At 45.6% G+C, this 15,340-nt stretch overlaps 1 protein-coding gene across 1 annotated transcript in view; it reads right to left on the minus strand.

Annotated features, from left to right (window-relative positions):
* The window catches only part of HELB (DNA helicase B), a gene marked incomplete at both ends in the record, with an annotated part of 30,076 nt that extends 28,693 nt beyond the window's left edge, over window positions 1–1,383 (minus strand). Inside the window, one exon of the mRNA XM_084255898.1 lies at window positions 1,197–1,383. Within this exon, the coding sequence (XP_084112024.1) occupies window positions 1,197–1,383 (187 nt within the window). The remainder of the gene's footprint in view (window positions 1–1,196) is intronic.
* Window positions 1,384–15,340: the final 13,957 nt, after the last annotated feature.

Genomic DNA, 15,340 nt, shown 5'->3' on the forward strand with positions numbered 1-15,340 from the left:
AGTGATCACACTCTTCACATACACTTAAAATTTTTCTGTCTAAACCCTTGCTGTCAGGCCTCCCCGGTGGCGCAGTGGTTGAGCGCTGGGTTGCGAAGCTACCCGCAGCCTCTGCAGTGCCGGTTCAATCCCCGGCAACTGGGCGAGGGTCCCACATGGCGCGCAGACCTTTCCTGCCTGCTGCTTCCCTCAGCAGTGTACTTCGTCAGTCTGTCTGTTCTGCTCCCCGCTCTGGCTCTGGTGAATCCTCTCATCCTCCTGCGCTTCTGACTGTACCCAGTGCTTATATAAAATAAATAAATAAATCTTAAAAAAATAAATAAATAAATGACAGGGACAGGGAGACTGTTTCTTTATCTGTAAAATGTGAATAATAAAGTTCTTAAAAAAAATAAATAAACCCTTTCTGTCGACCCACATGCGACTATTTAAATCTAAAATAATTTCAACTAAATCAGATTTTAAATTTATTCCTCAGTTTTACCATCTGTATTTCAAGTTCTCAATAGCCACGTGTGACTAATGGTTAGTGTACAGGACCGTGTAAATAGAACACAGTACCGTAAAGTGTTTCTTGTGTGTAGATTTTAAGTAGCTGCAAAATAAACACATATTTGACTCCAGGCAGGATAGGAAAACGATTAAAAAGCCCTGACTGGGTGTGAACGCAGGCTCCACATCCATTGTTTCCTCGACTATAAAACTAACTTCAAGAATCGTGAACATAGGGGCCTCCCTGGGGCCCAAAGGGTTAAGCACCGCACCATGAGGCAATCCGCAGCCACTGCAGCACGAGTTCGGATCCCTGGCCAGGGAGCTAACCACATGGCACAGCAGACTTCTCCTGGCTCACCTGCTGTTCCCCTCAGCAGTGGATTTCAGTGATCTGCCTGTTGTGTTCCCCACTCTGTCTCTGGCGAATCCTCTCACCCTCCACATCTCTGGATGTACCCTAGCTCTTGTATGCATAGATGGGTGAATCTTTAAAATAAATAAATAACATGATACATGTAGAGCACAACTTAAAACACAGTATTTGTTCGGTCACTGTCGCTATTATCATCAGTATTATTTTATCCTCAGCAGCACGAAACTGTTAGACATCCCCGAGGAAGGCCGTCAGCAGCCATCAGGCCAGCTCAGGAAACTTGGCTCCCCCTCCAGTCCCATGCCCCAGGGGCGGGCTGCTTCCTCACCGCGGCGGTACCCAGGTAGGCTGCCAGGCTTTACACCCCCACTGCAGAGCTCCTCGGCGTCCACAAACTCCAGGTCATCTTCCTCCACCTCCTCCTTTACAGAGTCCTGCTCCGGGTCCTCCGCCGGGTCCTTGGGTGGGAGCAGAGCTCCCTGGAGCTCGCGCAAGTGCCTACTCGGGAGAGCCATGCTCGCCGCCCCGGACTTCAGCCCAATTCCGGGAAGCCGGGGCTGGAACCCGCCAGGCGGGCCCGTCCGCGCCGCGACTCCAGACCGACACCTTCCGGGCACGCCCCCTGGAGCCGCGGGCACGCCGGGGGCGGGGCGGCGCCGGGATTCCACCCCCTGTTTTGGGGACTCGAGGAAAGGCGGGGAGGGTGCGGGCAGGACTCTGCCTGTCAATCAGACGAGTGGGCGAGAAGCCGGGACTCAGCTCCCCCACCCGGCCGGGGCGGCGAGCCCACCCTGCCTCCCGCCGAGAGAGACCCGAGGCAGAGCGCGCCTGGCGAGCCCAGACGAAACCTGGATGTCTCTCCAGTGCTGAGCATTGCCTAGTCGAGAATGCTTTGGGCCTCCGTTTCATTAAGGTGTTGAATTTATATCATCAAAGGCACTTACTCTGTCCTCCCCAGTGGTGCAGGCGGCTGAGTGCTGCGCTGTGAAGCTGTCCGCAGCCTCTGCAGCACGGGTTCGATTCCCGGCCGGCCAGGGAGATACCCACATGGCGCGGCAGACCGCTCCTGCCTAGCCCAGTGCTCCCCTCAGCAGTGTCTTTGGTTCGTCTGCCTGTTCTGCGCCCTGCTCTGTCTCTGGTGAATGGTCTCACCCTCCCTTGCCTCTGACTGTACCCCAGTTCCTGTATAAATAAATCTTAAAAAAAAAAAAAAAAAGGCACTTACTCAAGTGCCAGATCTCTCGGTCCCATTCCAGACCAGGGTGTAGGGATCCATTTATACTCAGTCAGATTTGGAACTCACAGGGTTAGCTACATTCAAAGGCCTTTTCCTCTCAGTACATCATGGTCTCCCAAGCTTCTTTAAGCTGGCATCCTCCCTGTTCCTGGTGGGGCAAAAAAAAAAAAAAATCTACTTGCCAAAGGAAGTTACCAGGAGCCAACGTTCTCATACTCAATGTGCATACTGTCAATATTTGAAAGTCATAGTGCAATGAGGGACACCATAAAAATATATTACTACCTTTCTATTTTGATGCTACTTATTATGCAATGACTATTATTAATACACCTAAAAATAACTAAGCATGTACTGTTCGTTAAATCCAAAAGCATCTTGTGCTATATTCTAACAGAGAAATACAGCCAGCATCAAGGATTAAAGAGGTTTATGGGAGAAAATTATAATGTGATGCTCTCCCTTTGGGGCCAAATGTTCACTTCTGTTGCTTTTAGAAGTGTCCCAAGCGTGATAGATAAGCTTCAGTCAGAAGTTGGCTCTCAAAGAGAATTTTATTCCCTTATTGGTCACACACACACTCATGTTCAAACAGGCAAGCTAACCCCAAGTTCCCAAAGTACTTTTGATGAAGATAGTAGCCGCAACATGTGTTAGCTAGGCCTTCCACCTAGGTGGAAGAACTCAGGCTGTGGAAGTCTCTAGGTTCCAGGGCCCACAGTGCCCATGGTCACATAGGGTGTTGAGCTGATAGGCAGCTTGTGTCGCTGTCAGGCAGCAGGCCACTGGTTTGTGGGGAGCAGAGCTGGGAAGTGCAGGTCGGTTTGCAGAGTGCTTAACCTGGGAGCGAGGAGCAGGGCAAGGACTCTGGAAAAGTAGCCTCATTAAGTCCTTTGCTCTGAGCCAGTTGATAGGACTGCTCTGAGTCCGCTTCAGATAACCGCTCCTTTTATACCTTTTTATCAGGCTTTTATACCTTTTTATCAGGCGTAGGCTCAGGCACCATCTGCTTTATCAGTCTTTAACCCTCAGTATGTGGCCTCAGCTACTTTCACTCACAGTGCTCACAGGCACCTTAATATTTTCAATTTTACTTGTAAGCTTTATATGTTCGTTACAAGAAGAAAACTCTGTTGCAGCTGACAAAACATCTGCGTTTCTATAACAGGGTGGTCCCCAAGAAACCTGGAACCTCACAGATTCCTATTGATGGAATTGTTGAAAGTAAAAATTTCCTACAAAGGACTAAATAGACCTGGAAATACACCTGATTTTTACTAAGTTTTCTTTGACATATACTGGTAATTTTTTTTTTTTTTTTTTTTTTGCATTTTGTTCTGAATCCACAAAATTTTCTTGTTTTGACTGACCAGGACCTGCAGCAATGTTTTTTTTTTTTGTTTTTTTTTTTAACAGAGCTAACTTATGTTTGCGATTTCTTTCTCCTTGATACCAACACAGCATGAAAATAGTGGTAGTAATTTTTAATACTCATGTCAGTGTCTATTTTTGCATAACTTCCATAGGGATTTTGTCTGCTTAAAACAAAAACAATTGGAGATGAGTTTCATTGTGTGGCTTTGAATGGAGTTCTTCCAGGAAGTTGAAATAGAGCTGAACCAAGAAGAAGAGAATCTGCTGCTTTGTTTGTAGGGTTCCAGAGACCGCCAAAGAAGGTGAGAAAGCTTGCCTCCATTGGCAGGACTGGACACCCCACTCACAGTGCTTGCTTTTTCCCGAAAAAGCCCTGGTACCCTCGAGAAGAGGAAGCCCAGGTGGAGTCTGGTGAGACCAACTTTGTTCTTGAAGCCTAGTGGACCGGATTGTCAGGAATTTGCTCTGATCCTATATGGAGTATTCCAACAAAGCCAGCAAAAATTGCTCTTTAGTTATTCTGCCCTGTGATTGTATGCAAAAACAGGCAATATGGTTTAAAAGTAGATTTAGTTTGCAAACTTTTGCTATGCTGTTGAAACAATTTGGGATCAAGATTGAGAGAACTTGTTTTTTTTTTTTTTTTTTACATAAGTTCAACCAATTTTAAGATTTTTTTCCCTGTGATTTTGATATATTTGCTGTCTTGTTTTAGCTAATGCCTCCAGATTTTTATTCTTTTGGCTTGGATAATGGACTATTTACCAGTAATGGAAAACTGTCATACTGGACATTCATGGACAATGCTGCTGAGTGATTGTTGCTTCTCTTACACACGTTGTAACCCTGAAAAAAGACTGTCTCCTAAGACTACACCCTGAGATCTGTGACACCATAGATATGGTGGAATAAAAATTAAAAGGGGGGATTGTAACAGGGTGGTCCCCAGGAAAGGGGGTGGTTCCAGGTTTCCTGCCCCACCCAAGGGAGGGTAGAGCTGAGCAGAGAGAGAAGAAGCTGCAGAGGAGACTGAGGAAGGAAGGAAGCAGGATGGAGAGCCAGAAGGAGACCTGGAGGAGGCACATGGAGCAGAGAGACATGCGAAGAAACTGCGCTTGCCTTTTGGTGGTGGACTGGTTGAAACAGATGTGGGTGAGAGACCCGTGGGGAGGTGACAATGCGGTTTTTGTCTTGATTTTGATTTTGCTCTTTTCCTTTCAGGTTTGTCTGGTTGTTTCTGACCCTTTTCTGACCAGCCCTGTAACATTTCCAAGGATCATCTTATATGACTTTGAATTCTTCCTTAACACAACTGCTGGCTACTGTTTCTGTTACAGGGCAGGGAGAGGGACAGCCCAAACCCCACAAACCTGCCTGCTCTAAATGGGTTCTGTCATCCGCCGCATCAACACAAAACATATGAGACTTTAATGGGAAGGAACTTTAATACAATTAGGAAACAATACATGAAAGGCAAAGAATCTAGTTTCTAAATCAAGCACCCAATGTTACCCGTCCCCTCGTGGGTAAAAGTCCACCTAAGCAGAATTGGCCCAGAGCAAGGCCCCAAAGCCTGCCACAAGTTTTAAGCATCTTCCAGTGGGGACCCACAGGAAAGGATCAGAAACAACCAGACAAGCCTGGAAGGAAAAGAGCAAAATCAACATCAAGATAAAAGCTGCCATTGTCACCTCCCCACGGGTCTCACCCACATCTGTGTCACCCAGTCCACGTCCAAAAGGCAAGCGCAGTTTCTTCACAAGTCCCTAGGCTCCATCTGCCTCCTCCAGGTTTCTTTCTGGTCTCTTTCTGGATCTCCATCCTGCTTCCTTCCTTCCTCAGTCTCCTCTGCAGCTGCTTCTCTCCCTGCTCAGCTCCATCCTCCATTTGGGTGGGGCAGGGAACCTGGAACCTCCCCCTTTCCTGGGGACCACCCTGTTACATTTCCATTACTTTGAATCTGCTCTGAAAAAGATCACCCTACTGGTCTTTTTGTTGCTAAATCCCATGAATACCTCTTAGTCTTTCTCTCATTTCCTTTCTAAGAAGTATTTGACATGGATAACTATTTTCTTTTTGTAACGCTGCTCCCTGAACTTGTATGACTCTTCTTCTCAGGTTCTCCTCTCAAGCCATTTATGATTTCTCTACTGGGGTCTTGAGCATCACAGGGTTCCATCATGCTCACCTTCTCACTCTATAACCCTACCCTCAATCATCTCTCACCTACATTTCACTGACAAGTTAATGAATATAATGAATATAATATAGACCTATGCAAATAATTCTGTATCAGAAGCCACTCCAAGATGCCCCTTGGCCACTTCAGATTCAAAATCCAAACTGAAATTTATCTGCTGCCCAAATCTGGGCTACTTATGTGTGTATACATAGGATATCTTTGTCACTAACATGATGATATGAGCACAAGACTCCAGAGGTTAAACTTCTGTTGATATAAGTCTATTAGGTAGTGTAGGTGAGGATTCAGAATGTAAAAACCTTGTTTCTTTTCCTTTTGTTTCCTCACTTTTAAAAAATATTCACAGGGCATCCCTGGTGGCACAGGGGTTAAAAACAGCACTATCAAGCTATTGCCAACCACTGCAACACGATTCGATTCCCTGGCTGGCTAGGGAGCTGACCCACATGGCCCAGCAGACCTCTCCTGCCTTGCCAGCTTCTCCCCTCAGCAGTATATTTCAGTCAGTCTAGCTGTTCTGCTCCCCACTCTCTGGTGAATCCTCTCAACCACCCCCTGCACCTTTGGCCTGCACCCCAGTTCTTGTATGCATAAATAAATAAATCTTGAAAAAAATAAAAATAAAAACAAAAAATATTCACAAACCTAGTTTCCTGTATACTGTGTTTTTTTTCTATACACAATAAGCAAAGGTACTCAGAGCTGGCTGTGCAGCATAATAACTTAGGATATTTCTAAAAATGTGATTCCAGGATCTATTCTGAAATTATCCTTCCACAAACTCACAACAAAATAAACATGAGAATATTCACTGTGTAACTTTTGTAATAGCAAATAAATGGAAAGGACAGAAGTGGCAGTCAGGAAGAGATTTATTGAATAACCTCTGTTATATCTACACAATGGGAATCCTTCAGTAAATTTTTAAAAATTAAAGAAAAATTAAATTTCTTTTAAAAGAATGAGAGGAGCCTCCCTGGTGGCTCAAGGGGTTAAGACACAACCTACGAAGCTTTCTGCAGCCACTGCAGCAAGAGTTCAATCCCCGACCAGGGAGCTTCCCACATGGCACAGCAGAGCTCTCCTGACTAGCCTCTTGCTCCCCTCAGCAGTTCATTTCAGTAACTCTGCCTGTTCTGTTCCCCACTCTGTCTCTTGTGAATCCTCTCACACACACCACTCTACACCTTTGACCTGTACCCCAATTCTAGTATGCATAAATAAATAAATCTTTTAAAAAAAAAAAACAGAAAAGAAAAGAATAAAAAGATCCCCATGAACAGACAAGTAGTTTCCAAAATGTCATGTTAAATTTTGAAAAAGCAAGACATAAAACAGTGCATATAGCTTTATTTGTATATATGTGTTTATTTGGGAGAAAGATACAAAAGAAAGATAAACCAGATATTATTTAGAAAGAAAAATAGTTACTGGGCAGGAGAGGAGAACTTGCTCCTCCCCTCCCCTAGACCCAGTCAACACTGCCTCCTTCACGTCCCTTCCTGTATAGCACTGTGGTTGCAATGAAACCCTGGAGTGGCTTCCCTGGTGGTGCAAGGGGTTAAATCAACACTATGAAGCTATCCCCAGCCACTGCAGCAGGAGTTGGATTCCTGGCCAGGGAGCTACCCACATGGCACAGTAGACCTCTCCTGACTGGTCCGCTGCTCCCCTCAGCAGTGTATTTAGTAGATCTGCCTGTTATGTTCCCCACTCCGTCTCTGGTGAATCCTCTCACCTCACCACCACTCCCCTTCCCCATCTCTGGCCTACACCCCAGCTCTTATATGAATAAATAAATCTCTCTTAAAAAAAAAAAGTTACTTACAAATAGTTTGGGAAAAGAATAGAAGAAACAGATGGGAACAAAATCTCTGAGTTTAATTTTTATAATGGTATTGATTTCTGAACCAGGTATTAATACACATATTCAAAGATAAGCAAAAGAAACAACAAACAAAACCTAAAAATTGAGCACAAGGAAATACAAATTAATCTATCAAATCTAAAACATAAGCTCTTGCAGAAAAAAATTGCTTTGAGTTAGTTTGAATAGTTTGAATAAACATTTTAACTGACTACAGGTTATATTCTGAGGACAAAGGATCACGAAGTAAACTTACACTTCAAACTATGGTTAATCTCAGTTGTACTGTTATTATGAATGTGAAATTTTGTATTGTGGGATAAAGTAAGTCAATGTATTTATGATTTCAAATCAAAGGAAATACAAGCATAAATTAAAATAAGAAAAACTGCAATATTAAACTTGAAAAAGAAATATCAATATGTGATTTTGATTTCTTAAAATACATTTTCTGCCTCTGTCTACTGAGAGTTTATGAAAGCAAAGTCACCCCAGTAATTCTAATCACATCGACCAATGATAATAAGAAATATTTCTTATTAAAAGGCAGTCAGAGGGCCTCCCTGGTGGCACAAGGGGTTAAGCACCACACTATGAAGCAATCTGCAGCCTCTGCAGCACGAGTTCAATCCCCAGCCGGCCAGGGAGCAACCCACATGGCTCAGCAGACCTCTCCTGTCTCACCTGCTGCTCCCCTCAACACTATACTTCAGTCAATCTGCCTCTTCTGTTCCCCCACTCTGTCTCTGGTGAATCCTCTTGCTGTTATAGGGCAGCCCAATATTGAACGGGTTCCTGGCTGTCGGGGCCCAGACCTGAGGCCCAGACCTGAACATCCGGGTTCTTGCCTGAAGCAGGTACTGAATGTTAGCTCCAGGGAAGGTTTCAAGTTTCCTATTGTGACGACTGATCCTTTCCCCCTGCTTGCTACTGTGGCTTGTTTGCATTGGTGGTCTCTCCTTGCTAGAGATAACGAGAGACCTCCTCCTCTGAACCCTATATAACATTGTACACATTCCTGAATAAATGAGACTGGCGATGTCTCCACTCCTCGCGTACCCCTGTCCCATACCAAGCCCCTGCTTCCTCCCCCGGGTACCCCGTTGATCTGCCCGGCTGGCCCGGACATTTGGCGCCCAGCGTGGGGCCCGGGTACGAGGAAGAACTTACAGAGGGAGAAGACGCCCGAAAAAGAAGCTAGCTAGCTCAGGAGGAAGCCTTACCGACGTGGGACCTTGCCGCGTCGTGGATAAGGTAAGCTCAGGTACAGCGTCTGAATCATGGGACAGGAAATAAGCCAGCATGAGATATATGTGAAGCAATTAAAAGTGGCACTTAGGACGCGAGGAGTCAGGGTCACAAAAAAGGATCTACTCCACTTTTTTGATTTTGTTCAAGACCTGTGTCCTTGGTTCCCTCAAGAGGGCACAATAAATCAAAAAAGATGGAAAAGGGTGGGGGAAACCAAACAATTGCTTAGAAGTGCTTTCCCCACTATGGTTGGGGTCCCATCCCCCAATGATCGCTGTGAGGACTTAATTCCGTTTCACAGTGATGCAGAGGATGATCCATCCAAAGAAGAACAAAAAGAACCTTTAGAGAAAAATGAAAGGGCCTCTCCCGACTGGCCCAAAATAAAAAAGAAAAACAGAATTTATCCCTCTTTGAGCAAGTTTACTTTTGTAGCTACAAACCCTCCTTGCACGTCTGAAGAAGAGGGCGGAGTTTTTCCACTGCTTAACTCCAAAAGCGAAATCAAAGTTGCTTCGCAACCTCCCCCCACTATCGCAAAAGGGGAGGATCCTGAGGCGGGCGAAGTAGATTGGAGCAACCTGGAGGAGGATGCTGCACGTTACAATCCCCACTCTCCTCCTTATTACACGGCCGCTGTTGCCTCTGCGCCCTCACAACTTGACCCTATTCTCGACCTTAAAAACCAAAATCGCCCACCTTGAGGAGCGCATGCGCCTACAGGCTCGTTATCATAAACTTTCCCTTCAACTTCAACAGATCCAATTAACTTCTTCATCCAACTCAGATCCCGCTCCGCCATTATGGGGGAGGGGTGACGCCGAGACCACCTTAAAGCCGCCTTTATGGGGCGGAGTTGACGCAGACACCATTTTAACTCCTCCCCCGGCTCCCACAGCTTTGTCTGCTTTCCCGCCTCCCAAAAAGCCCTTTTCCGAGGCTTCTGTCTTTCCTGTTATTGAAGCTCCAGATGTTCAAGGCCACCTCCGCCGCTATCACCAGCCACATAATTTTCAACATTTAAAGGAATTGAAAACCGCTGTTACCCAATATGGTGCTAGTGCCCCTTTCACTCTCACAATTCTTGATTCTATTGCAGAAGGGTGGCTCACTCCCCTAGATTGGCAAACTTCAGTAAAGGCTGTCCTTGACGGCGGAGATCATTTACTTTGGAGGACTAAATTTCAGGATCTCTGTACGGCCCTAACCCAGTTCTGATCTGGGGAAGGGGATCAGTATGTGTCTCTTCACAGACTCATGATGCGGCCCGATGGTTGGCTGAAGGGCTTGTCAGATTTGTTACAGATTTGTTACAGCATGGTGACCGCTTCCTGACTCATCCTCTATGCTGAGATGTTACTTTTCTCTTCGGCCTTTGCCGGCTTCAAGGATCCAGGCAAGATTGTGTCTTTGACTCAACATCTTCATGGTAAACCTTGTGAGTACAGGTGGGGCTATTTCTCTACCGCTCCTAATGGGTATGTCTCTTACATTACTTGCCCTGGCCACATCACATATTTGGTCACTGTTGCAGGCTCCAGCCGTAAGTCCCGCTATAAATGCCTCCGGACAGCTATAGGTGGCCCCTCACATGGAGGGCAGTGTACCTGCACTTCCTTTGCTGAGTCAGTACACTCCTGGTGTTACTGTTATAGAGCAACCCTGGGGTGGGGGTGGAGTCCACAAAGCCTATATGGAATTAGCTTTGGGACATCCTTTTCCCCCTAACATTACAAGACCTTTTCTCAATGCACGGCCAATAATAATAAGACTTATTATACTGCTGTTCTTATCAGGACATCCCCTGCGAGTCAGCTATAGGCCTCTACCTTGCTGACCGCCTGTGGTGCCAACAAAAAGGTGGGTGACACAGTGTGCTGGGCAACTACTGCCCCCGTACATGTCACCGATGGAAGAGGTCCTCAAGACAAAGCCAGAGATCACTTTGTCAGTACAGTCTCAAAACAGCTTGCACCGCACCTTCCCCCTGTGCTTAGCTACCATCCACTTGCCCTTCCTGCTGAAAGACAAAAGTTGGGCATTGACTACAATACTTTTAATATCCTCAACTCTTCGTTCAATTTACTTAATTTAACAAATTCCTCACTGGCCAATAATTGTTGGCTATGTTTACAAATGGGTTTCCCTGTGCCTTTGGCCTTTCCAGCAACCAATTCCTCACTTGCACCATACCGTAATTGCTCCTTCACGGTTCCCATTTTGGTTCAGCCTATCCAGTTTTTTGACACGCCGGGCGCAGTGGCACGCGCCTGTAATCCCAGGCTACATGGGAGGCTGAGGCAGGAGGATCGCTTGATCGGCAGTTCTGGGCCACAGTGCGCTGTGTCCGCACACGTGTGTCCGCACGTTCACCTCCTCAGACGTGGTGACCCCTCCGGGGTCGGGGGTACCACACCAGGCAGCCTGCGTAAAGCGGCTGGCCCAGGTCGGTACTGTTGGGAGCACAGAGAAAGGCTCCTCAGGCGTTCTGGAAATAAATCACATCCATTGCCGGCTAACTGGACCGGTCAATGCGTGTTGGGTTCCTTCTACCTGACATAGACGTTGTTCCTGGAAGTGAGCCCATGCCCATTCCAACGGTCGACCATTTTTTCAGTAAAAGTAAAAGAGCAGTACACCTGATTCCCTTATTTATAGGCCTGGGTATAACTGCCGCCATGGCCCCAGGGACAGCTGGATTAGGCATATCTCTCTCACAATATACTAAACTGTCTCAACAACTTATTAATAATGTTCATGCTCTTTCCAGTACTATTCAGGATCTTCAGGATCAGGTTGACTCCTTAGCTGAGGTAGTCCTTCAAAATTGACGGGGCCTTGATTTGCTAACAGCGGAAAAGGGGGGTATTTGCTTGGTCCTGCAGGAGAAATGCTGTTTCTACGCCAACAAATCAGGAATTGTCCGCAATAAAATCCGACAGTTACAAGATGACCTGGAAAGAAGACGCCAGGAGCTAGCTGAAAATCCACTCTGGACTGGTCTCAATGGACTCTTACCTTACCTTCTTCCCCTCATGGGTCCCCTATTAACCCTTTTGATATTGGTTGTCATGGGTCCTTGCATTTTTAACAGGATAATCTCTTCTGTAAGACAACAGATTCAGGCCCTTCAGGCAAAACCCATTCAGGTACATTACCATAAGTTGGAGATGCGAGATAAGGGAGGCTCTTACTCAGACTTACTCTCAGTCTGAAGAAATAAGACTCCCTTCCCCTCTGCGATGGACTGGTCAGCCAGTGACGGGTAAGATCGGGGGCAGACTCAAAATGGCTTAAGGTGCTAAATCGCCACACGTGACAACCTAAGACAGGCGCAGTCCCCGAGGGGTTTTTGTCTTTTCGCTCTCTCATTAGAAATAATAGAAAAGGAGGATCTGTCGACCTGAGGCCCAGACCTGAACATCCCGGGTTCTTGCCTGAAGCAGGTACTGAATGTTAGCTCCAGGGAAGGTTTCAAGTTTCCTATTGTGATGACTGATCCTTTCCCCCTGCTTGCTACTGTGGCTTGTTTGCATTGGTGGTCTCTCCTTGCTAGAGATAACGAGAGACCTCCTCCTCTGAACCCTATATAACATTGTACACATTCCTGAATAAATGAGACTGGCGATGTCTCCACTCCTCGCGTACCCCTGTCCCATACCAAGCCCCTGCTTCCTCCCCCGGGTACCCCGTTGATCTGCCCGGCTGGCCCGGACACCTGGCTGTGGGTCCTCACCCGCGCACTTAAAAGGGACATATTAATACTTCACTACAGGCACACACAAAAGGTTAATAAAAGGTTTATTTACAAGGGAAAAGGAAATAAGGAAAATGTACAACTCAGGGAGAAAATAGGGAAATAAAGTCTTTAATGTGTCCTACCCAATCCGCCGACTAGAAACCCACAAAGCACTCTCCGAGCTGGCCAGATGCTGCGAGCTGGCAGAGAGCCAAAATGGGGACCCCCTCCAAAGCCCACGTGTCTGGCTTTATACCAACCTGGCTGCTTAACCCCACCCTCAGGTCCCAGCCACCTTCCCTTTGGTGGTGATGGGATTTGGAGTTCCCAGTGTCTTTGGCTTTGGCCTGGGGTGGGGGTGGAGTCCACAAAGCCTGTATGGAATAAACTTTAGGACATCCTTTTCCCCCTAACATCACCACCCCCACCCCCACCCCCCGCCCCCCCACATCTCTGGCCTGTCCCCAGCTCTTATATGCATAAATAAATAAATCTTTTAAAAAATATAAAATAAAATAAAAGACAATCAGAGTTGAAGTCAAGTGTAGGTATGTGGATGAGATAAAAGTAAATGGAGGGTTGTCCGCAGAAGATGTGGATGGAAAAAAAAAAAAAAGTAAATGGAGGGGTAAGTTGAAGCTATGTCTTACAGAGTTCTGGGAGTTCAGAGTAAAGTCAGTAAGGAGCGATTGAGAGTTTTAAAGAGAAGTTTAACCATTTTCTTCTGAAAACATGGTTATTTATCTCACATAAACCAAGTTCCCATTCCAAATAAATACATACAATAAATCTATCCTAGGAAATGCTTATTAAATAAACCAATTTGAATCATGAAGCAAAGAATATCAATATCGCATTCATTTGCTCCTCATGTAGACATTTTTCCCCCTTATGTTACGTATTATGTATTTTCTGGTTCTATTCGGAATACATTGGTTTTAGTGTGCCAGAGCGGGATCAAGGCAGGTAGTACACTGTGAAGTTATCATTAGTAAAACCTAGACATTTTACTGGGAGAGTGGGGAGGAAACAGTTCTAGTGATCTGTTCAATTAATCTGATGAGTAAAGCGTGCAATTACAGTATAGCCATGATAATGATGGTCTCACAGTTATGGAAAGCACTTCAAATTAATTTATCTTGAGAGAGGTTGAAGTTAGTACTATCTCTGTTTTGTTTGTTGAAATGCAGTTCAAAGGGGGATGATAGAATTAAGACAAGAAATGAGTTAAATAACAGGATTGTTAAAGAGATTGGCAATTACATACAGAGCAGAAATTATAACAAGAGTGTGTTAGATTTCATCCAGTCAATGGATATACAAGCATGTGTGTGTTGATAGCTGATGTCCTCTTTTCTTTTTTTTTTTTTTAAGATTTATTTATTTACGCATACAAGTACTAGGATACATGCCAGAGGTGTGGGGGTGAGAGGATTCACCAGAGACAGAATGGGGAACAGAACAGGCAGACCTACTGAAATACACTGCTGAGGGGAGCAGCAGGCATGGCAGGAGGTCTGCGCACCTTGTGGGACCCTCACTGGCAGCCAGGGATCCAACCGGCGCTGCAGAGGCTGTGGGCAGCTTCGCAGCCCAGCGCTCAATCGCTGCGCCACTGGGGAGGCCCAATAAATAAATCTTTAAAAAAATAATAAAATAAAATGAGAGCAACACATCATTTCAGGTTGGAAGCATTTCATTGTGATGCTCAACTTTCCATCCTTGATTATTCTCTCATCTTGGGGTTGTGGTGTGAGAGGTGCAACAATAGACAACTTCCTTGGAGAATTGCATGCACCTGTCATAGACTTTGAATAAATGAGAATAAAGCTTTATTGTGTAATGATCTAAGATTGTGCAACCTTTTCTCATGCCAGCAGAACCTAGTCTAATTTTCCTCATATGGTTCTCATCAAGTGGTAAGTAGTTGCATTTGGTGGATACAATAAGAGATACAAGGAAATAATAATGGCCCTTACCATAAAGTTTCTATAATTTAATTAAGTTGTGTAGATGGGGAAGTTATTGGGACAAGGGGTGGGAAAACTGCACTGATTCGGAAGAGCTTTGAATGTAAAAACACGGGGAGCAGCAATGTGCAGTACCAAAATAGACTTAAGGAAGCATCCAGCCCTGCTCATATAAAGCTGCTACCTAGCACCATCATTCTCTAACCAGAAATGCAGACTCCTAGTGGGTATTGGTGATATAGCAGAAAGGGACAAAAAGACTCAAAATAAAAGGCTTTGTGTAATGAATGTCCAGTGGACTTGCGTTATTCAATGTTGCTTTAATATTTTTAAATGATCATATATTATATGAATGAAAATCTGACATGAAGCTTTAAAGTGAAAAATAAACCTTAAAAGTCATTTCACCTTTGGGCCTCCCCAATGGCAGAGCGGTTGAGCTGTTCGATCCCCGGCTGCTGGCGAGAGTCCCACATGGTGCAACAGACCTCTCCTGCTGCGCCCACTGCTCCCCTCAGCAGTGTATTTCGTCAGTCTGCCTGTTCTGTTCCCTGCTCTGTCTCTGGTGAATTCTCTCACCCTCCCGTGCTTCTGACAGTACCCAATGATACTGGAATTGTCAGGCCTCGTCTCCCAGCCAGGAACGGATACCAGGCTGCAGGAGCAGTGCTGAGTCCCAGCCACTAGACCACCACGGGCTGGTGTCTCATGAAGCCTCAGCAGGAACTTCGCAGACATTCAGGCAAGCAAGCAAGAAGAGGCAGGTTTGTTTAAAGAGAGAAAAAGTTTATTGAGGAGAAAAGGAACAGAAATAAAGTAAGACTCACAGGC

This window comes from Talpa europaea (assembly GCF_964194135.1).
Source record: "Talpa europaea genome assembly, chromosome: 15".
Taxonomy (NCBI): Eukaryota; Metazoa; Chordata; class Mammalia; order Eulipotyphla; family Talpidae; genus Talpa; species Talpa europaea.